Genomic DNA, 23,378 nt, shown 5'->3' on the forward strand with positions numbered 1-23,378 from the left:
ACAGAAAGATGAAACATTGTGATGTTTTACAAACACATTAACAACAAATACATGGAGGTGCATTACATTTTTTTTTTTGGAAAGCACTACATATAATATCTGTGCACAAACAGTAGTCATTCAATTAGTGTAAATCAGAAACAAATCAGTAACTTTCTGTACAAGTATCTGTGTTTAAAGACAGTTACTAATGTCAAATACTTGAATCTACTCAAAATAGTCATCCTAATATTGAGTCATCCTAATAATTTATAAAAAGCTTATTCAAATATTTTCTCTATTTTTGCGTATGATAGGTGGACAAACCATTTTGTTTACAATGTACTAAATAGATAAGGAGCAGTAAATGTTCTGCTGAAAACAACGTGCATAGTCAGCAAAGAAGGTTGCCTTCTAAGTAAGGCTGAACTCTAAAGGTAAAAGAAGAGATTTCTTCTTGCCTGAGAGCAACTGAGCACCTTCAGCTGTTAGAAGGCTGAATTTGTTAAAAAAAAAAAAAAAAAAAGTTATGTGCGAGTAGTAAAAAATCATTTGCAGCATAATTTCTGTATTACAGCATCCTTTCTGTATTCATGATCTCCTTATTTTTCATTGTTTTAAAAGCATTGTTTCATTAAAAAGAAATCAGAAATGTGTTTACCTAGGCATTGGGTTTCAGAACCACTCCAGAGTCCATTTGCCAAGCATTCTCTTACGTGAGAGCCAACTAATGTGTAGCCTGTGTTACAGGTGAATATTGCAGTAGCTCCATATACAGTTAAGGTTCCAATCTTATTCCCATTTGGTGGAGATGGAAGACCACCACAAGAGATAACTAGGGAAAAGAAAAAAATGACTACAACTGAAATACGAAATCATTTTACATAATTCCTTAGATATATCATTTCACGTTAAGTGTAATACAAAGTAAATATGAAAGAGTTGGGACTTGTATTCCATAGTAAGGGCTTAAAATAGTGCTTGTTTTGGCAACACATGCTCTAGATTTGAAAATTTAGAAAAGAATCTTCATAACTTGACAGCAGCTTAGAGACAATCCAGATTTTCAGAGCTGAAGCACAAGAACTACATGCATGTCCAGGTAGGTTGTGGATATTCAAGTCACATTAATATCACTTGTGGAGAGGCCTAATATTGCAACTTCTAATGCTAATATGCAGATTATTATGCTTATACACCCAATAAAACATCATCATTCTTTTTTTAGCATACAATTATAATGGCTTGTTCTAAACATGTCACAAATGCTTTATTTTCACAATTTCTAGGAAGATATTCAATATACTCTTAAACAAATGAAAAAAAGTTTACTAGATAGATCTCTCAATATTTAAATTCCTTGATTAGATGACAGGCAACTTCTTTAGAGATATTATAGAGATGTTGTATGCATGGAAACTATTCACAGTTACTATTAATACATATGATTACAGGCATTACCATCATTATTTCTGTAGCAACAGGCAGTAGCAACAGGCAGATATAGTAAACATTAGAATTCTCTTCAGTATATTTTTGGATCTAAATGAAAATATTAGTAAATATGGAGATAGAGTTCGCAATTATTAAATCCTAATCAGTCCTCTGTCAGAGGACAAATCTGTCTCATAAATAAACTAATCTATCTTTAATCATCAGCTCCTTTGATTTCTATATCTAACTAACCTTTTGCTTTTTGTTGACATTATCACATACGGGTTATCCCATTTTCTGCTTACTTACATAAGAATCCTATAATTGTAAAAACAGGTGAAGAATTAGCTTTTGAAAGCAGTTGAGTAGTATCTGCACATTAAGCGGCAAATAAAAAAAAAAAGGCTTTAGAGGCTTTTTAGTATGGGTGTACAAAAGAAAAGGAGTGAGATTTAACTTAACAACCCAAATCCCATTGTTTTTAAGTTTAAAATGYGAATTTATACAGTCAGAATTATAAAAGAGTTACCTAGAGTTATTCTACTTTTTAACTTCATATTTTCAAAAGGAAATTTTCCCCTTCAAAAAAAGAACATAATAAAAAGAATCAAAATTAATCCCATAACTGATCGTTATTTAGATAAAAACAAATTACATTATTTTCATGCACTAGTTGCTGTTCCACACAGCATGTGCAGCCTTGTCCTAAAAACATCTTAAATAATTCCTTTTTTTTAACAGAAAACATGTATTGTTGCTTTATTTTTAGTTAAATAGGTTAAATCCTTTTATGTGTTTGTTCTTTTGTTCTTCTTGAAGTAACACACTTCAATAATGATGAACAATATTGATGAGAAACCTAATCTTTTATAGGGAACTCAGGCTGGCAGAGCAAGTTTGCCCCAAATATAGGAAAGGACAATTTTAGTGGAAAATTTTCTATAACCATGTTCAGGACCATTAATACAAAATGGATGTTTCCATTTCCATCTCTTAAAATGTTACTGAAGTAATGAAGTAATCACTTAGTTCTCTAGATAATCTGCAATGCAAAATGTTTCATAAAACTAAAATAGACCACAACGTATTCAAAATTCATATACTTTTGAATTATTTCTTGATCCTACAGATGAACATTATTTAAAGAAAAAATATTATAGTTACATTTTTCTCTTTCTCTTCCCTCCTTTCCTTTTTTCTTTTCTTTCTTTTTTCTTCCACATTACATTAGTAACTAGGCATATTCAAAATAATTTGCCTGTCCAGATTAATGCACACATTTTATCTGATTCTGAAAATGTGACTACCTAATCCTCAGTGTTCATTTTACATTACAATTCTTTTACCTAAATATAGCTATTTAGTGCCATTTGAGATGCCATAGTCTATCCTTCCTGTCTGCTCCTTTATATCTTCCATGTGCAAGTGACAGATGAGTCACATCTACCTCACATGAATGTTTCATGTGGAGAATTTCAGATAATGCCTATACACATTGTTTACTCAATATGCACACACATGAATGTAACATATTTCTGGTACCACTTATCATATCCACTTATCAATGATAGGTTTATATGTTTATATGTTTATATGTTTATCATATCCACTTATCAATGATATGTTTATCATTGACATGCTTGAAAACTTAATAGAGTTTAACAATGTAGAATGATTTGGTTCCTTCTGCATTAAAAAATCCTACAGTGAAAAATTCCCCAAAATTCTTTACTAAAGATTGCCATAAAAAAATCCCTAGTCTCAGAACAGCCATTCTCAAAACTCCTCCATTATCACAGAATGCTAAAATTAAAGAAAATTTCCCATTCAATAAACTTCCCTGAATAAAAGAAAGAAAATTACTTTATAAGATTTTTTTTTTTTTTAAGGATAAAATACGTAATTTGGATAGCTCACTGGAATGACACAATACTTTGGAAAAACTGCATGTCTAAATTTTATCTCCAGTTATCTCCATCACTACGCTCAGCCCATTAGTTGTTCACATTCTTTTAGATGGCCTTTTCTGTATTGCTCTGGCATTGAAAGAGAGCCTAAAAAGTGCGACCACACTGCAGGACAGTGCTTTAAGGCTGGCAGAGCCAGCTTATGTGCCAAGTATCTTTCCCTGCTGAAGAGAACATCTTCAAGAAAAGAGAAAGAAGAAATGAATTTTGGAGAGGATTTATTAAGAATCTGATAGTGTAATCCTTGAACCTTTAAAGATTCTTTAAAGCACTGATCATCTAAAGTTAGGCTAATATAATTTACGATACCTTTGTATGAAGAATGCATAAAGCACACTCGTGAACTCATATCTATATTTCTCCAATTGAATGTGTTTCATGTTCACTCAAAAGATCAAAGTAGTATCTTGCAATCTAACCTAATTCTAATCTACAATCTTCTAGAATAATATAATCTCCTATTATTTTCTAAATACTTAAGCAATAATTATTTGAATAAATCCTAGATTATCATGCAGATTGATCCAGTGATTCCATATCTTTGACTGTTTCTATTTATCGTACTTTACACACACAGATAAAGAGCTCCAATCAACTAATTTCAGCATGTGACAATCAATCAAAATATTTTATCTGCTTTCTTATGTAAGATGGCTATTAAAATAATATTTTTAATACAAACCCTATTTATATATATATAAAAAGTATGCATTAAAAAGCATTTTATATTCTGAAAAGAAGCATGTTGCTTACCCTTACAAATAGGCCTTTCATTGCCTGAACTCCAGGTTCCATTACTCCTGCACTCTATGAGTCTTTGGCCCAATAAATAATATCCAGGACTGCAGCTGAGCATGACTTGAGCTCCATACTCATTTGGTGACCCAGAAATCAGTCTCCAGACAACATGCTCTGTGAGTAGAGTCTCTATGTTGGGACAGGTCACAGCTGTRAAGAAAGGACAGGTAATTCTTAGCATTCTGTACTTAGATTTCTTCACAGAAAGTGCACATTGCTTTACTTGCGGAAGTCTTGTAATAAAAAACTGAGCATACTACAAGCAATTAAGAAATACAATTTCCAGCAAAAATAATTAACAATACACTTTTAATATTAAGAATTGAGAAGAAGTTTGTAATACATTTTAATTCAGAAAGCTGCAGTGCAAGAATATTCTCTCCTATGTGATCCATTTGAATAACTGAGACTATGCTAGATATGCATTAAGAATAAATAATGCTGTGTACTTTATGTGAAAGAGCTGCTGCCCTCTGATAAATTAATGTAAAAGAAATTTAATGCAAATCTCTGATTTTCTCTCCATTTAACAAAAGCTCTAGCAAGTTCTTAAAGCCAGAGGTCATAGAAGTTCTTAACGGTATTCTGGAAAATGACTACATTTAATTTTAGCATACTACTCATTAAAAATAAAGGCAACATTCAAGAATAATTCAATTTCACTTTTTTCATGATTTCACAACAATTTACAGTGATTTCAGTTCAGTAATTCAGATTTTTTAACAGAATTCAGTTAGTCCAAGTCACCGACAAATTTAAATTAGTTTTTTCATAGTACTTACAGTAATTTTATTCTTTTTTAACCATGTATAACACTTTAACTATTTTTTTTTTTTCAGATTTTAAGTGATGCTCTGCTATATAGAAAAACTCTGAGTATATTGTAACTTCCAATATCCCAAAGAATTAACAGAGACTACTACATTAGCGGAGAGTACTATGCCAGGAATACTTAAGAAAATAAATAATTGGAGAAAAAAAAAAAAGAAAAAAGAAAGTAAAATCAAATCTTTTGACTCAATCTGTGACTCAATACAATTACTGTTTCAAAGTAAAAAAATGACAAATGCAATGTGTTTGATAAAAATGATCTCAATTCTAGGAATTAGTTACTATTTGCATGTATAATGGCATCTGATACTTGATTGTCATTATTCAGTTATTATTTAAAGATCACAAAGAAATGGAAAGGGCATTTTTGTCTTACTGTAATGTTGATTTATAATGTAATTAATTAGAATTATATTGTTCAAATATACCATTTTAACTAAATTCAATATTAGATTAACAACACAAAATTGAGGTCAAGGCAGTATATTACAAAAGATAAAGAAAGTAGCACAGTTTAATCTCATATGAATTAGTAAAATGGGAAAACACCAGAAAACCACACAACCCTATCCACCTGTCTTAAGCTCTTGCTTACGAATAAGGATAGCAAAGGATCATCTGAGCAGGTTGATATTTTTTAGTGTTCTCATAGAAAAGAATTCACTACAAGATAATCAAGTGCTTGTTGATGTTCACCATGTTTAAATGAGAAAGGTCTTCAAATCTCAGAGCAGATAAACAAAAAGATCAAACAGTATTGTGTCAGTCTGTCGATTCAGTCATCTATGTCAGGTCAATCTGTTAGCAGTTTAATGTGTCCAAACTCAGTCTAAAATGTTTGAAATGTTTTACTATATCTCAATGAACAAACACTAACTACTGTGTTACTCTGTGTAACAGAGCCATTGGAAAAAAAAAGTCCTGATGTTAGGACTTATTTAAAAAATGTTTGCTGAATTTTTGCATAGGTCTTCTGCATGTCCTAGCTAATAGAAAATATCACGAATTATAGATCTCGGAACAGTGAGTGATGATCTATTCCCTAGTCATATCAACAAATTGATTTTTGTATTTATGATGTAACTGATGCTTCAGTTCAGAACTACTACATGAAACAAGGTAGCATAAATAGATCTGTAGAAAGCAATTAAAATTTTAAAAAATCTTCTATATTTTCTAATTATTTTCTATATTTGCAAAGTACACCTCAGGTAACTATAATTTTAGAAAAATTAATTAGCTGCAGATTCAATTTCGTAGGTCATGTATCTACTCACCTCCATGCAAATGAAAGCAAGAATAAGGGCTAAGAAATTATTCTATTTTATTTTTAGTAAAAAACATATATTGGTACAGATGTGAGCATCAATTAATATAGTATAACCTACATGAGCACAATTTATATGTACACACATAAATATAGTCTCCAGGTACCATTACACGTAAATTGTGTCTCGCCTTTTGACAAGAAGCCAAAAAGATTAGGACATTTCCCCTTAGTGCTGCTGCTAACTCCCMAAAAAAATAGGAATGACAGATATAATCTTTTCCTACACAGAAAACTTGGACTGAACCTATATTGCCTACAGGCAATATTCTCCACGTTGTGGAATTTAAGAGTTCCAGTCTCTATCCCASATTTTTTTAAAAGAATGTTCTAACACAGTTTTAACATAAGCAGATCACTCAGGTTTTTCCAACAAGCTAGCCAATCTGGAAAGGAAGGCTGTTTACCCAGAAAGACAGAGGAAAGGGAAAACTACAGAGACCATGCAGTCACAAAAAGAGGGCTCAACAGCTGTACCTCCGGCAATTGCAAGCAGCTAATGGAGAACCTACAAAACAAGACTACCATGAAACATCTTGCACCCCTTCTGGAAAATCTGCATGCTCAGATACCTCTCTGAAGTGCCTGCACAAAAATGCACGTAACACAGGAAACAGAGCTCTGTGTGTGGTTGCAGGCTAGGATCTTGTGATTATGGAGATACGGTGGGATAGCTCACATGTTTGGAATGCTGCTGTGGATGGATACAGGCTCCTTAGGAAGGGGCGGCCAGAAGGGCAAGGAGGGGCAACTTATCCTGATTCATTATCTTATTGGCAGAATTTTAAGAAATAGTTTTTGATTTCATTTAGAATCCATATTAATCTGTATTTGTTATMATTCTTTTAGAATCTGTATTAAAAATGAATAAAAATAGCTAATTGTGACATAATACTCTGAAGATGGAGAAGAGGGCATTATTAGTAAAATATACATGAAATTACTTAAAGATTTTAAGTCAGATGTTTTGCAGAAGATAAACAATTGTTACATTAAAAAAGGCCTGTATATAATGTGTTCTTGAATTTCCAGTTCATAGGATATGCGTACATAAAATCTAAACATCATCACAAAAGATTTACCTGAGAAAGTTCAAGGGAAATGTACTTGAGAATTGCATACCCACTTACATTTACAGACAGGTGACCTCCCTTTGTTGCTCCATAATCCATCTTCTTGACACACTGCTGTTGYTTGTTGACTAGATTCTAGCTTGAAGCCCTCATTACATTCATATATCAATCTGCTGCCCAAAGTAAATTCATTACCTATAACTGAACCATTCCCAGGGGATCCAGGAATACCACAAGATACAGCTAAAGAGAAAGAAAAAGATTTTTTTAAAGTCGAAGTATTAAAGATTTTTTAAAGTTACTTTCTCATATTATTGTCTCATCATTGAAATAATAAACACAAAACAGTAATTTTGACATATCTCATTTGTAAAACTGCAATGAATTTCCATCATATACACAACATTCAAAAATATAATAATATTAAAATAATAATAAATACTTGGCAGATCTAAAATAAGCATTTTATGAACCATTATTTTCTTGAATTCAATTACTGGAGAGATGGAAACTCTACCATAGATTAAGCAACCAAAGTTCAACAGTTTATTTTTTTAGGGGAAAAAAATCTAGTTTAAAATGATTGGAAGTATTGTGAAGTACTATTTTTACTTAATAAGATAAATAATTACAAAGAAAAAAATGACAGAATGTGTCTGAAATCTGTTAAACGCAGGTGAAGTCTAATTTTTGTTAGCATCTACCTGGTTCAAAGGAAATCATTAATTCCACAACACATTGTCATGGTAGCATAAACACCACTCTGAAAATAGTTTTCAATATTCCAAAGTTGTCACATCTGATGCATTCAAATTAATACAATACAGTGTTTTGCATATGTTTATAATGATGACAGGTAGGCAGTAAAATGATAAATGACTAGTTCATTTCAGTTGGTTGTTTCCATTTGGAATTTGCCACATCACAAATAGAACTAGAACTGAAGAAATATTAAAAAATAAGATGTTTCCTTTGTAACACATCTTGCTGACACTTTTTGCATCCTAATGAGAGCTGCTCTTGTCTTCTCATAACTGAGTATTTCTCCTCCAGTGGGCAAAAGGGTGATCCTCTTGCCACAACAAACTCATTGAAATGGAATATCATCTTCTGACAGTCGAAACAGTATCTCTACTGTCACATATTTAAGTATATTGATCCTTTCAGATTCCCAAATGATTGCTAAAATGACAGACTAATTTCAGGCTATCTTCCAATTTTAGGAACTGTTCATATGCTTCTATGGTCAATTAATAGATAAGATTCCTAGGTTTCAGCTGGGAGATGTGCATTTAGAATGTGATAAAAATACATATATATCTCCACATTAATTGTTTCTATTATCTTGCTTAAAGATACACTTCCAAAGAACAGGTAATCAATACAAACTGAAAACCTTTTTAATGTCTAGAAACTGGAATGCAATTTTACTTTAAGTAGTCCATATGTGTTACTGGAAATTATTTCTTATCAAAACTAGTAAATAAATAAAATCTATGGCAATCCTTTAAAAAGGCYATGTAGATCCATATGCCTTTAAGAAAATCATGTGTTATTCATATATAGTGCATGAAAACTCAATGCATATTCAAAAGAGGTTGGAGATAACATTACAGTCAGAAATCATTGAACCATACACTGAAAAGTCCTCAAATTCAATGCACATTTATCAGTTAGTGACCTGTTTCTGGCATCAAATATAGAGCTAAGACAGGTATTTAAATTCCCGATAAATTAGAGAGAAGAGTTGAGATGTCCCTAAAAGTGAAATTTATAACAAAAAAAAGAGTCAACACGCACTTGGATAAACTCATAATGTCAATAAGACTCTCTGCATACAATAATTACAGTGTTCAATGTTTACTTGGTAAAACATATATTGCAATTAAATTATAGAAGTATACCCAAGAAAAAAACAGTATCTTACCTTGGCAGATTGGCACAGGAGAATCCCACTGATACATGCCATTTTGGTGACGTCTACATGTTGCATTGTTGTCACCAATCATTCTGTATCCAGGTTTGCAGTAATAATGGACTTTACTTCCAGGTTGACCACCTGTTTTATTTACAATTCCACCATTCCTCAACAGGGAGTTTAAACTGCAGTAGGGAGCTATATGTCAAAAAAGGACAGTAAWATTAAAAACACATAGAAATTATTTAATTCACAATGTTTGTTTTATTTAAGACATGTGACATTATGACATTGTATGCAGTTAAAAATTAGTACAGAATCATTCACATTATCATAGAAATTCTCAGTGAAGACTCAGAATTTTTAGGTAGAAATACTGTAAAGTTCAGAAAAATAAATTGCTAAAATATTTGATGTTATTCCAGATGGTGAAGTCACAACCAGAAAATACTTGTTCAAAGTCAGATAACTCCCATTTACTAAATCAATTATTTAAAAAATTATTAACTTTGAAATTTTTCTTAAACTTCTTAAACATCTAGGTCAATGCTTTTCCCCAACATTTTCCAAATGTTTTTTAAGGATTTTTTTCTAAATAATACATTAATATGAATTATCTGATGAAATTTTTCATGTTAAAAATCTATGTAAATGTCTTACATACATGCCCTTCCAGAGATATTACGTGGTAATATCTCAAAGTTCTTTGATCTCAAAGATCAAAGCTTTATCAAAATAATGTCTCTAAGGTGACTGCATCTTCTTAAATGCTGAATACATGCTGCATCTAAAATAAGATAGGATGCATTCTTCTAAAGCGAAGCTTTAAAATTAAGGAAATATTGCCATTAATACAACAAATACTATTCATAGAAAGGCTTTTTTTAAATCATTATAGTCCTCAAGAACTATCAATTACTATGGAAAGTTTATAATGTATTAAGGAAGTCAAATTGTACAAAGTATGTATGGCTGTCAAAAAGTGAATCCGATTTTGCTTTGCTGGTTTTCTTTTAAGGGGTTTGCAATATCTGTATGTAAGGAAGGAGTATGATTACCCATACTAAGATGCACGTCAAGTAAAAGTATGGGATGCTTTGACAAATGTGTAGAGTATAATACAAACTGATTTGTAGCATGTAATCATTTTTATTATCAGATAAAGGAAAGGCAAAAGCATTTAAAATATCTTGACTTCATTATGACATACAAGCTACCGGATGCTGTCAGGCTTACAGAGATTAATATCTTCTCAGAACAAGCATGGTAGGTCATGACTTGCTGAAAATAGACCTGGCTGAACAACCACCACTGAAATAAGASTGTGCATTTTTCACAGAATAAGATCATTGCTGAAAACTGCCCTGCTAACCAAAACATCAACACCACGGAGCCTGAGACTGTAATTGCTACTACAATACTAACTCTCCCTAACATGTTGTGATGTTTCTTAGGCATACCATGATGAACAGCATTCTTGACAGACAAGTTGTGGTTATAATTCACAAATATATAATTACAGAAGTTGGCTTAACATCTGTATTCTTTTATACTGTATGTTTCTTGTGCATAATCTGGACCTCCTTCCCTCATTTTTCAAAATCTAGCTCTCTATTTGGATTCTAATGTGTTTGCTAGAATGACATGAAGCTTAGCAATTCAATAGGATTTTTTTTTTTTTTTTTTTTTTTGAGGTAAGCTGCATTCTGGTCCAAACGAAGGCTTTGCAAAGCCTTTGAAAAACTTCACACCATCTAAACTGTCCACCTTACTTGGTTTTAAAAATTCAGCTGATATAAAACAACAAAAAAGCTCACTCCATGTCCACAGTCTTTTCATATGTTATTAGTGAACCTGCAACAAAGAAGAAATGTATTGCAGGTAAAACTAACAGAAAGAAATTGAAAACACACAATCTAGTTAGCAATAGTTTAAGGAATATATTGATTATTTGACATTATGGCTAATGAAATGCAGTACTACAACAATGTGTTCTGCCTATGGTATATTTATAAATTAAGGAAGCACCACTCTTTCATCTCAAGTGATAAATTCCAGAGCTTTTTCTCTATGTGATCTCAAGATATTTAACTGATAATCTCGATTACTGACATCTTCTGGTTATTAAAAGTGTTTTTCATGGGTTTAGTTTTGAAAGATTTTGTCAGCCTAGGTTCATATCTACTTTTTGATTACATTGTAAGTATTGATGCTTGGTGAAAGGGAAAATAAGAAATGTTTCCAATTTTATCCTAATATTGTGTGGAGAATTCCACAATATTTTTCTTTTAGGAAGAGAGGTTTATTAGTAGATTCTTCTTCCAGGAAAGTAAAATATTCTTGGAACTATCATGATGATTCTTTGGAAAGAAGACAATGTGAATATTGTGAATGTGACACCATATAAATGCCCTGTAACCCCCTGAGTACTTGAGTACTTGAGTACTAAGTACTGTAACCCCTAAGTGAGCTTGAGTCTGGAGATTAGTCTACCCTAAAGTCCATCTATGATATTGACTATTGTCTAAAGACAGATTTCTGTTCATTTGTCTTAGAGATACCACAGGACTGACTATTATTTCTATACAATGGAGCAAGTCAAGATTTCTGGGAATCCCAGACCACATATAATAGCAGTAAACCTAAGTCCCACATTAAAGACATTAAAAATTCTGTTGATTCTATTAAAGATAAACAGTTCTTAATTAAGTAGCATTATTTTATTTCTATCTGAAACATTTCTTTTTCTTCTCTCTCCTAAAATCATTGSTGTTATTCTCACTTTATAGATAGAAACTTCAAAGACAAGAAATCAGAAACTCTTTAATTTTGCCAATTTGGAATAATCAGGATTTGAATTTGCCAGTTTCTTAGCTCTATGTATTAAAACATAATTCCTACTGACTTCAGTTGCAGCACTTTGCACTCAAGACTTCTGCAACCTGCAAGATTTAAAAGTATGACATCAGTCACAAAAGTTGTAATTCCTTAGTACTTGAACTGTAGTGTGAATTACACGTTTGAGTAAACTATGTTTAAAATAGCTATTTAATGTGGATCAGCTCCACCTCACACTCTTAAAGAAATGTCTGTTAATGACAACATTTTAAAGCAGGGTACAAAATGAAGCCAAAGGGCATCAGAAGCAAGATAAAAAGTTCAAAGCAGTGCCTGTAGTCCTCAGTTAAGCAAAAGGCCTATCAAAACTCACAGTTCTTTGCACTTTAAAGACAATGAAATAACAATAGAAAAGGCTGATATTCAAACTATTTCACATATGTAAGCCACACATTCTAGGGAGAAAAGGAAAAACCTTTGAAATAAAATGTCTAAAGTCATGAAGACTGATATCTCTTTTACAACCTCAGAAAATCTTGTTGAGACAGTGAAGGAGCACTTATAAGGATCTATATCATTTCCCTTTTTAAGTTTTGTGATTATTTTAAACAAAATCTGCACCTTTTGACAGTAACTCCCTTCCCTAAATTGAACCCCATTAAAAGCCCAGAGTGCAGTATATACAACATCATCTAGGATGTAAAAAAAGAACCATGGACATGACAATAAATAGAAAAATGTCTAAAGATCTGGAAAGTTAGGAAATGTCTGAAGAATGTCAGTCTAAAGACCAGCCCAAAGGTCAGATGACTTACTATTCTGGGGGTAAGCAGGAAACTGAAAAGAATGTGTATAAAATATTGCAGTCTTGTGGTAAGGACCACTGGAACATAATGCTGTTTTTCCTCCCAAATGATTTCTGAGAGAGGATCTATCCCAAAAATAACTTAAGTTTAGATGATATAGTGGTGTAGTGGCTCTTATCTAGAATTGACAAATCTTTACCATAAAATGTGATAAACTCTTATCCAGCAATTCCATTGACCTGAAGTAGCCTAACATTTATAAATTTAATTTACTTTCCTGAATGACATAACACCTACCTTTTCCCAAGGCCTATTAAGCACTAACGTAACATACCAAACATTTTCAACTCACTTATAATCAAAATGTCCATTTGTCACTTACGACTAAAGACCAACAGGGCAATAACTGACTAGCTAAATTACATATCACTATTTAACTGACATGTGAACAGCAGAACAGATAAGCAATGATTTTATATTTGTAGGATCATAGTCTTCATTTCATAAAATATATTATCCCAAAAGCTGGAACATTTAACATTTATGCTGAGATCTTCTAAAAGTGACTGAGGGGCTCTGTCTATGGAATGCTCAATTAAATGATTTCCAATTCCAAACTAAAATTTATTAAAATGGATGTCCAAATTCCCTAGATAATTGTGTAAATCTCAGTCTTGCCATTAACAGTTCAACATTATCTTAAGAATTTACTTTAGTAAATGACTTGATTTTCCAGAAGGGCCTTGATCATTAGACCAGTAACCTATACCTAGAAGATACTTCAAATTACTCACTTAACCAATGTACTATGTTTACTACGGCAAATGACCACCTGAATTGCAGAAGAAACAATTATAAACAATTTTACAAACCTCATATAATTCATTTATCACCTCTAACAAACTACTTGGAAAATATAACAACACAAAGCCAAATCAATAGCCTTTGCTTTTAAAATAAATGGAAATAGCAACAGTTGTTTGATAGGGACAAAAATTAAAAATAAGCTGTAATGAAAGGTTAGAAATTCTGCCTCTTGCAATAACAGATTTGAAGTTACAAGAACAGAATAAAGGTAAAATATAAATCTGGCAGGAATTTTAATATATATTTCAACAGTTCTATTGGCAGACAACTACAAATTAACTAGTAAAGCACWAGTAACTGCTTGCCTTATGTGTTCAGAAACAAATAAACTAAAGTTAAAGCTGAGTCCAAAAATATGAAAGAGATGATGTCAGCTTGCAAAATAGCAATCTAAGTACCCCCCCTGCTTTCCAAATATTGTGTCTAGTGGGGRCCTGCGCAGAAGTATAAGAAATGTGATTATAATGCTATCCCAGTCCTTCCATCATAGCTTGAAAAAGAAGAGGTGGACATTTTTTTAAGTTGTTTATACTAACTTGCTTGTCGAGTTATGTCTGTGGAGGGCTAGAAATTACAAAGGGAAACCAAAAGCAAAGAAACAGGTTCTGTAGTCCGTTTTCAAAAATCAAAATCTGCAGTTCCACCTGTGACAGTGAGTTTCCTACCCTCGCTGGCCTCAACAAGTTCTACTTACATTCACAGATCTTCCCCAATTTTGGTGGAAACCAGTTGCATGAGGAAGTAGTATTGCTATTATTCAGCAGCAAGTAAAGGAAAGATATTTCAGCATTCAATACCTTTTCGTTATCTTTTCATCACCTTTTTTCCTCTTTTTTTTTTTTTTTTAGTAATTTTATGTTCATATTACCCTTTCAAAACAAAACTAAATAAAAGCAGTTTCTTCCAGAGGGCTACATCAAATTTTAACTAGATGCTTCCTCTCCTATTTTCACTACAGTAAACTGTTACCATATGCTCACTAGATTAAGAGTCATTTTATGTCTATGTGTCAGCACAGTTAGGAGATGTATTATTTAGATTAAGACTATGCTAGTGCCCTTATTATATGTCAAAGCTCATAAAGAACATCCCCTTGCTGTAGTGATGCAGATATTTGCTACTAGCATTTATTTAGCAAAAGAAAAGCCATAACTCACAAGGTGGGCAATATGCAACTAATTTTAAACATTAAAAACATGTGAGTTTGTATGCCAAACAAAACAATGAGCTTTCGTCTGACAGCTTTCATAATTCTCTAAAAATGTAGAAAATGTGTAGCTATAAATTAAATCTACTTGGGACAAAACCACAATGTGCAACATTTTGTGCACAGACATAGCTGGAGAAGAAGGGAAGTGTTGTAGGGAGGCAGTAATTCATTTCAATAGGTTCTTCATTATGAGGAAGCCTGCTGGCTCAGTCACAGCTGCCACAGTATCAATAGCCTTTTTGGGATCATGCATTTTTCCTGCTCTCATGCTGTTGCTTTCCCTCATTAAGATTCAAATCCAATTGTTCATGCTGCTGCTTGCTGTTGCTCTTCTTTCATGCTGATTGTTTCCATTGAATCTCATGTAAAATGTACAGAAGTTTAGAGAAAAATGCAGGCACTGGATGTTAGTGAAGCAGAGAAAACAAAATAGTTGTCTGTTCCTAAAACACAGCCATCAAGATTATGTMTTTCTCCAGTTCCCAAATTTTATTATTAGTTGCAGCTAGTGCCACAATAATTGATGAATTGATCCTGACAATCAGACAAACCACTTCTCCACTCCTACAAAACATGTTTTGTATATGCTCAAARGTGTAAAATAATTTCTAATTCTAATAACATTCTCATTTTAATAACAATGTATTTACAAAACAAATCCTCTACATGAACACTAGTTTTGTAACTCTAATATTGCTCCCTAACTTTGAAATTGTAATAGATGCATACTCCTCCAGCTCTGTTCCTTCACTATTACACACTGGCGTATTATTAGGGACAGATTCTCAGTGTTCTTTCTTCCACACTCAGTTCATTAGGTCCTGCAACTGCCTTTTCCCTGTGCATAGTTAACAATCTCCTCTGTGTTTGACAACTTCCTTTCTCCCTGCCCCCTCAGTTTCATGCTGGTTGCATATGCAGTCTCCATATGGATTCAGATTTTTTGCTTTTACTGAACAGTCTTTTTTTTCTCAGTATTTATTCTCAGTATTGCTCTTAAGCTCATAGTTCTTTAGTCTCCAAAATACCAAACATGAATATGCTGTGTTGTAATCTTCTAGTTCAGTAACATGAGGAACTCTCTGGGGTTTAAATTACCTGCACATGGATGGTAAAGGAAAGGAGGAAGGTTGGTGAAAATAATGTCCTTGAATGTCTAAAATAAAGAAACCTCATGCTTGCTAAAACATTCTTGAAATATTCCTTTCTCTGCTTAATGGATATTTGTAAYTATTAGACACCAAAAATAACATTCCATACTTTTTTTACATGGTTTACTATGTTTGGACTTGATTAACAAAAAAAAAATATAATAATGGAGAATTATCAAATCATTCTCTCCCATTATGTATGTGATCACTAAGCCAAGACTCTAAGGGGCAAAATGTTGGCAGGCATGTGGGTGAGAATGTGTTAGAATCATGTGGGTGAGAATTTGTTAGAGCCTACAAAAAAAGTCATTTACGTTAAGATACAGAGCATAATCTTGTCTTGCAGTATTGGTATTTTTTCCTTAAAAGAGGGCATAAGTCTAAAGACTTTAGATAAGATTATTTTTATCTCTTCGTATCATCATCACAAAGGTTCCCAAGTAACCTATTCAAAAAGAGAGGTACCTTTTCTCAGAAGTAAGAAGGGTTGTGAAACAAATTATCACTGCAAACTCTAAACCTAGCAGTGGTTACTGAATTACAGTTACAATACAACATGCTATTTCAGCATCACAAGTTCTTAGTTTATAATTGACTACTACTCAGACTGAGACTACCATTTTGTAAATCTATGGRTTATCCCTCCCACTACCTTCAAAATTCCAAGTCTGGAACTGTCCAGATCTGTCTACCAGACAGTACGTTGCAGAAATAAGTATTACTGAGGGAAATATTAATATGGAGATCTTTGGCATATTGGTAGAAAACAGAGGTCTTATATTCTGGACTCATACTGAATTTGAAATAGGAGTACTAGATAACCACAGAAAGTACATTATAATAAATTAGTATTTTCAGAGAAACAGAAATCATATTACAGATTTCAATTTGTTGTTGAATAGCATGCATAAACATAAAGTATAATTTATTGGAACTAAAACAGTTACCTGAGTAACGTATCTTGAATCCCTTCTTGCTGGTTGCATGATCAGTTGACCAGCGAAGATATAATTGATTCATTTTGCTTGTAAAGTTCAGCTGTCCAGTATGATTTCCACTTAAAGCAACTAGTAAAGGGCTTTGTCCAGAAGAACCTTTAGGGATGAATAAAGCAAATAAATAAAAAAAAATCAGCATGACACATTGTCCCCAGTAAACTAACTCTCAGGTCTCTATCTAAACTATACATCCAGTTCTAGGTTTTCACCAGRGCTGTGTATTTTAAACTCCTTTCCAACCAGTGAGTGTCAGTAAATTTATACTTGCTTGATACTGCACAGCTACTACATTACATACTGAACATATTAGCTAAATAATGCCCTATCACATAAGTATGCAAGATAAATACAGCTAAATCAGCATGGTTTCATCATGATTTTACTTATACTGTACACTTGTAGGTACAAGTGCTATGAACTTGCATTACATATTACATCAGGGCCTAGTCCTATTAGAAGATGGTAAGTTCAGCATAGTATTGTTTTGGTGTTAAATATATACTTACAGTAAATACATAATATTTTAAGTGTTTTGGCACTAGAGTGATATCAGCACCATAATAAGATCAAGAGAATCTCCCAGTGTTTCAGAACTGAAGTTCAGTCATCAAAAATAAATAATTATTAACAAATAAGATTGAAATAAGTACATATACACAATAAGTACAAATAAGAATAAGCTACGCRGGGCGCCTAACGTGTCCTCACTGAAATGCTTTGTGGCTTGTTTTTCATATTAGAWTTAGTCAGAGATTATAGTCAGTGATTATAGACTAGGATGTACTATGAGGACTGATGAGGTCACTTCCTTTTATTACTTGAAAGGATGATATAGAACATGACAGTTGATCTAGTTTCTCTCTGTTTTACTTGCGTTTTGTAAAATGTGTTCAACACCATCTACCCAATTCATAAAGCAATTCCTAATTTAGAATTTATATATATATATATTTAAATTTGCAAGTAACAGGGCTACTAGAGTGAAATTACAGTCTCATATAAAGAAGTGAGCATCTCTCAGTTACTAGCGACAATGGAATTATACTACAGTACCACATGTTCAACAGTCACATCACATTTTTGCCCCTCTACTCAGCTCTGGTGAGGCCRCACCTGGAGTACTGTGTTCAGTTCTGGACACCCCAGTATAGGAAGGACGTGGAGCTTCTGGAGAGGGTCCAGAGAAGGGCAACCAGGATGATTAAGGGAATGGAACATCTCTCGTATGAAGAGAGGCTGAGTGAGCTGGGCCTTTTTTCTCTGGAGAAGAGACGGCTCAGAGGGGATATGATTAATATGTATAAGTTCAGGAAGGGAGAATGCAGGGAGGAAGGGGACAGGCTGTTCTCACTGGTGGCCAGCGATAGGACGAGGGGTAATGGCCACAAACTGAAGCATAAGAAGTTCCGTCTCCAGGTGAGGAGCAACTTCTTTACTGTTAGGGTGACAGAGCAGTGGAACAGGCTGCCCAGGGAGGTTGTGGAGTCTCCTACTCTGGAGGTCTTCAAAACCCGCCTGGATGCCACCCTGTGCCACATGCTSTAGGTGTGCCTGCTTGAGCAGGAAGGTTGGACTAGATGATCTGTAGAGGTCCCTTCCAACCTTAAATATTCTGAAATATTCTGAAATATTTTCTAGTCATTGGGAGGTCAATGCATGCAATTGCATTTTAGTTTAGTTTATTTTCCCTGGAGCTGGGTTCCAGCTACTAGGTATTATTCAGCAAGTAATCTGTGTTTTGTTGTTTGTTTGTTTTAATTTGATTTTTGTCTATGAATGTCTGTCGTTTGTGATGACAGAATTACATTGCTTTATTTTGGGTGAAAAAAAATCAAAGACTACTTACTGTATTAACTGAATGTCATTCACTGTAAGCTGTCTGAATACAGTGTTTTCAAGTTCAAAATTCTTTACTAATTATACTCATGATACAGTTAAAGCTGCTCTAGCTCGGACTGTAGATAGATTTCCTATGGGTTTGACTCACAAGTGAAAATTGCTAAAGGGCTTATTATTGTTCCCACTTCATGCAGGCTACCTTTACTGATTGCACTGTAAAGTCATCTGAGTCTTGTGCTTTAGCAATACTGTTTCTATAAAATTACCTGGTCAACCATTAAAATTTTCTAGCTAAACATTTGTTTGAGAACAGATACTTACCTGGTACAGACCAGAGCAATTCTTCTCACTTACAAGAAGCTATGCCAGTTTGGGCCACGTAAGTTCCTAGCTCCCTACGATTTATGCATTTACTGTGCTATGCAACAGAAGAGAAAAATACTTGACCCAGCTTTGAATGAGTTAGTCTGAGTTATAGCCATTGCTGGAGAGAGAATAAGCCACATCAGCACTGCCTTCTGCCCCAACTAACACATCATGCTGAGATGTAGAACCGATTAACCTAGCAGAGCACATYGCTAATGTGGCCACAGGGACGCAAACAAGTATCTCGGCAAGGCACTGCACTGTGCCATGTTTAAATATCAACTTGTTGAGAGTTAGCTGATGAATCTCTACATGGCACTGCTTTGAGTGGCTATAAACATGTCATTATCATTCTCATTTTAGTCTGCTGGTAGGTGGTAGAAAAAATGGCTTCAGTGGAGCTGGACTAGAGATGAATTTGTCAGAATGTGATTTWTATGTCATAAAAAGACCCTTCAAATGACTATGTTAATTCTTTCCTTTTATCTGTTATTGATACTCTGGTTTCATTGAGTTTAAATGCGTAAGAAAGAAATAAAAGTCTTCATCGGGACCATTAAGCAGTCTAAACCAGAATTTTTCAAAAGAAAACAAAGTGATCAGACCATTAGAAAAGTTGCTGGCACACTGCATATTGTCTTGAAGTTAAATAGAAAATAAAGTAAAAGACAAATCTAATAGATTTTTCAGACTATTACCTTTACAGACCTGTCACTGACTAACATATATGATTATAAATTWAAAAAAAAAAAATCTGAAAATCTGCATTTTTAAAAGAATGCAAAATACTGTTTTCTTCAGAGCTGTTATAAAACAGTAGAAAAAAAGAATTATAAATTCAGATATTATAAGTCCCATGACTTAAAAAAAAAAGAAACTTAGAGCAAGACACTTAAAAACATATGACCATTTAATAATTTTTGTGTTATGAAACTCCCACAACAGGTATTAATCAATTCTATCACAGTTATCATATATCCTTGGTTAATGAAGATTTTCCTGCTCATCTTCCCAAAACTGATGGCCAGTTCTTCAATATGGGTATATTCAAGTAAGATACAGCATTGGTTCTGCTGTGCTATGGGGGAAGTAGGTGGAGTACCCCATTTTTGACTTTTGGGGCTCAAGTAATTGCATGAATTGTATTAATAAACAAATAATATTTCTTTAAAAATAGAATTCCTACACCAGAAATGACTCATTACAAAACAGCACATTTAGACTCTTCCATTTATTCCCAAGAAATAGAAACACAGCATGATTTTCATAGGAAAGCTCTTGCCTCTGCTGCTCCTCATCTAACAAAGCCAAAAGTAATTAAGCAGATTCTTTCTCTTGAGCATATTTGTAAAACTGTTCACCAGCAGACTTAGATTTAAGGCAAAATAATCATAATCTTGGACTACTCTGTAGATTTCAGATGTACCACTGAATTGTGAATCAAATTGATTCAACCTATCCCTTGAGGAAAAGGAGACAAATGACACCCAGGACCGCATCAGGCAGAGTATTGCCAGCAGGTCAAGAGAGGTGACCTCTACTCCACACTTGTGAGGCTGCATCTGGAGTACGGTACCCAGTTCTGGGCTTGTTGGTTCACCAGAGAGGTGGAGCTACTGCAGTGAGCCTAGTAAAAGGCTATTAAGATTATTAAGGGGGCTGGGCATCTGCTGGATGGACTACTTATCTTGGAAGAGGGAATTCTTGGGGGAATTTTGTCAAATGTCTTGAGGGAAGATATAAGGAAGACAAAGCCAGACCCTCCTCAGTAAGGCCCACTGATAGGACAAGGAGCAGTGGGCATAAAYTGAAACACAGGAAGTTCTGTCTGAACATGAGKAAAGGAGAAACTTTTACATTGAAGGTAGGTTTCCCAGAGAGGCTGAGGAATCTTTATCCCTGGAGATAACCAAAAGCCATGTGGACAGGGTCCTGGGCAAGCAGCTGTAGGTGGTCCTGTCTGAGCAGAGCAACTGGACCAGATGAGCACCAGAGGTCCCTTCCAACTATTCTGTGATTCTCTGATTATTAAATCATAGAATTATAGAATGCTTAARGTTGGAAGGGACCTCCAGAGGTCATCTTGTCCAACCCCCCTGCACATGCAGGGTCATCCASAGCACATGGCATAGGGCTGCATACAAGCGGGTTTTAAAGATCTCCGGAGAAGGAGACTCCACAACCTCTCTGGGCAGCCTGTTCCAGGGCTCTGTCACCCTCACTGTCAAGAAGGCTCATAGGGCAGATGTTTCAGATGTTTGCTCACAGGGCRTATGTTCCAGGCCCCTGATCATCCTTGTAGTCCTGCACTGGACTCTCTCCAGCAGCAACACATCCCTCGTGTACTGGGGAGCCCAGAACTGGACGCAGTACTCCAGATGTGGCCTCACCAGGGCTGAGTAGAGGGAGATGATCACCTCCCTCGACCTGCTGGAGACGCACTTCCTAATGCACCCCAGGATCCCGTTGGCCTTCTTGGCCACCAGGGCACACTGCTGCATCATGGTCATCTTGTCATCCACCATGACGCCCAGGTCCCTCTCTGCGAGGCTGCTCTCCAGCTGGTCCACCCCTAATCTGTACTGGTGTGCAGGGTTATTCCTCCCCAAGTGCAGGACCCTGCACTTGCCCTTCCTGAACTTCATGAGATTTCTCACCGTCCATTTGTCCARTCTGTCCAGGTTCCTCTGGATGGCAGCACAGTCCTCAGGGCTATCAGCTACTCCTCCCGGTTTGGTATCATCAGCACACTTGCTGAGGGAGCACTCCAGCCCTTCATCCAGGTCATTAACGAATAAGTTGAACAGGACCGAACCGAGGACTGACCACTGGGGGATACCGCTAATTACAGGCCTCTAACTGGACTTCAGGCCACCGATTACCACACTCTGAGCCCTCCCATGGAGTCAATTCCTAATCCACCTCACCATCCACTCATCTATCCCACACCTTTGTAAGCTTGCTCAGGAGGATGTTGTGAGGGACGGTGCCAAAAACAACATCTGGAAACAAAGCCTCCCTTTATTTTTGTTCTTTGTGATTAGATATAATTTAAATCTTTCTTACCATCAAATACCTCCAGTTCATCAAACTGCTTTTCACTTTGAAACATTTCTACATAGATGGAGATGTTAAATCCTGGTTCAACCTTTATAGTCCAGGAGCAGGTTTGCGAATTGGGGTAGGTGCCTGGGTAACCTGGACTTAGGATCACTCCTGATGATTCTGTACGGACTTCATTTGCTGGACATTGTGCTAAGAAGGACACAAGAAGTACAACAAGAATAGTAATGAGATCTTTTTTTCCTTCCCTAATACAATGTAATACTGTTTTTCAGTGGTTAAAATACTTAGGGATCAATTTCCAAATTCAGACACATTAAAATTGTATTCTAAATGGATTCAACAGTAAAATTCCCTTTAGCACAAACAAACTCAGAACCAGTTTTATAAATCCTGTACTTACAAAACAGAATAACTATTATAACATTAATCTAGAAATGTATCACAGCCTGAAGAGCTTCTAGCCAAGAACTGCACCACACATGCTGGCATGATCATTAACATCTGTGAGAGGAAAGTCCTCATTAAACTTTTTATTTGGAAATTTTATTGCTCTTTTCTACTTGAGTTCTGSAACACTTTTGTAAGAATCAAATCCGTTATCTGTGCATGACACAGAAATTAAAAAAAAAAATGCATTTTGTGTAGACAAAGGAYTTTCAGGGCTACAGAATAGTGAATGTCATCTAAGTGAGATCCTCTCAGCAATTGTGTCCCAGTTACTTAAGCTCTAAACTTTAAATATATAAAAAGGACTTTCACATGGTATTCATTGATAGATATCCTATCTCAGATGACAATGATTGTACTATGCTTAAATGCTATAAAATTTATATCCTGAATGCTGTGGTAACTGTTTTTCTTTAGTATTTTGTCTCTCATACAAGAATGATATCTTCATGTCTGCTATTTT

General features: G+C 34.5%; 1 protein-coding gene across 1 annotated transcript in view; it reads right to left on the reverse strand.

Moving 5' to 3' along the window:
* Positions 1-23,378, reverse strand: part of CSMD1 (CUB and Sushi multiple domains 1) — a 471,181-nt gene that overhangs the window by 48,986 nt on the left and 398,817 nt on the right. Inside the window, exons 45-50 of the mRNA XM_026033888.1 lie at positions 22,469-22,657; positions 17,147-17,293; positions 9,337-9,525; positions 7,467-7,652; positions 4,134-4,328; positions 641-814 (exon numbers count right to left, since the gene is read on the reverse strand). Coding sequence (XP_025889673.1) covers positions 641-814; positions 4,134-4,328; positions 7,467-7,652; positions 9,337-9,525; positions 17,147-17,293; positions 22,469-22,657 — 1,080 coding nt within the window. The remainder of the gene's footprint in view (positions 1-640; positions 815-4,133; positions 4,329-7,466; positions 7,653-9,336; positions 9,526-17,146; positions 17,294-22,468; positions 22,658-23,378) is intronic.

This window comes from Nothoprocta perdicaria, unplaced genomic scaffold (genome assembly GCF_003342845.1).
Source record: "Nothoprocta perdicaria isolate Ctin4 unplaced genomic scaffold, notPer1 scaffold_136, whole genome shotgun sequence".
NCBI classification, from domain to species: domain Eukaryota; kingdom Metazoa; phylum Chordata; class Aves; order Tinamiformes; family Tinamidae; genus Nothoprocta; species Nothoprocta perdicaria.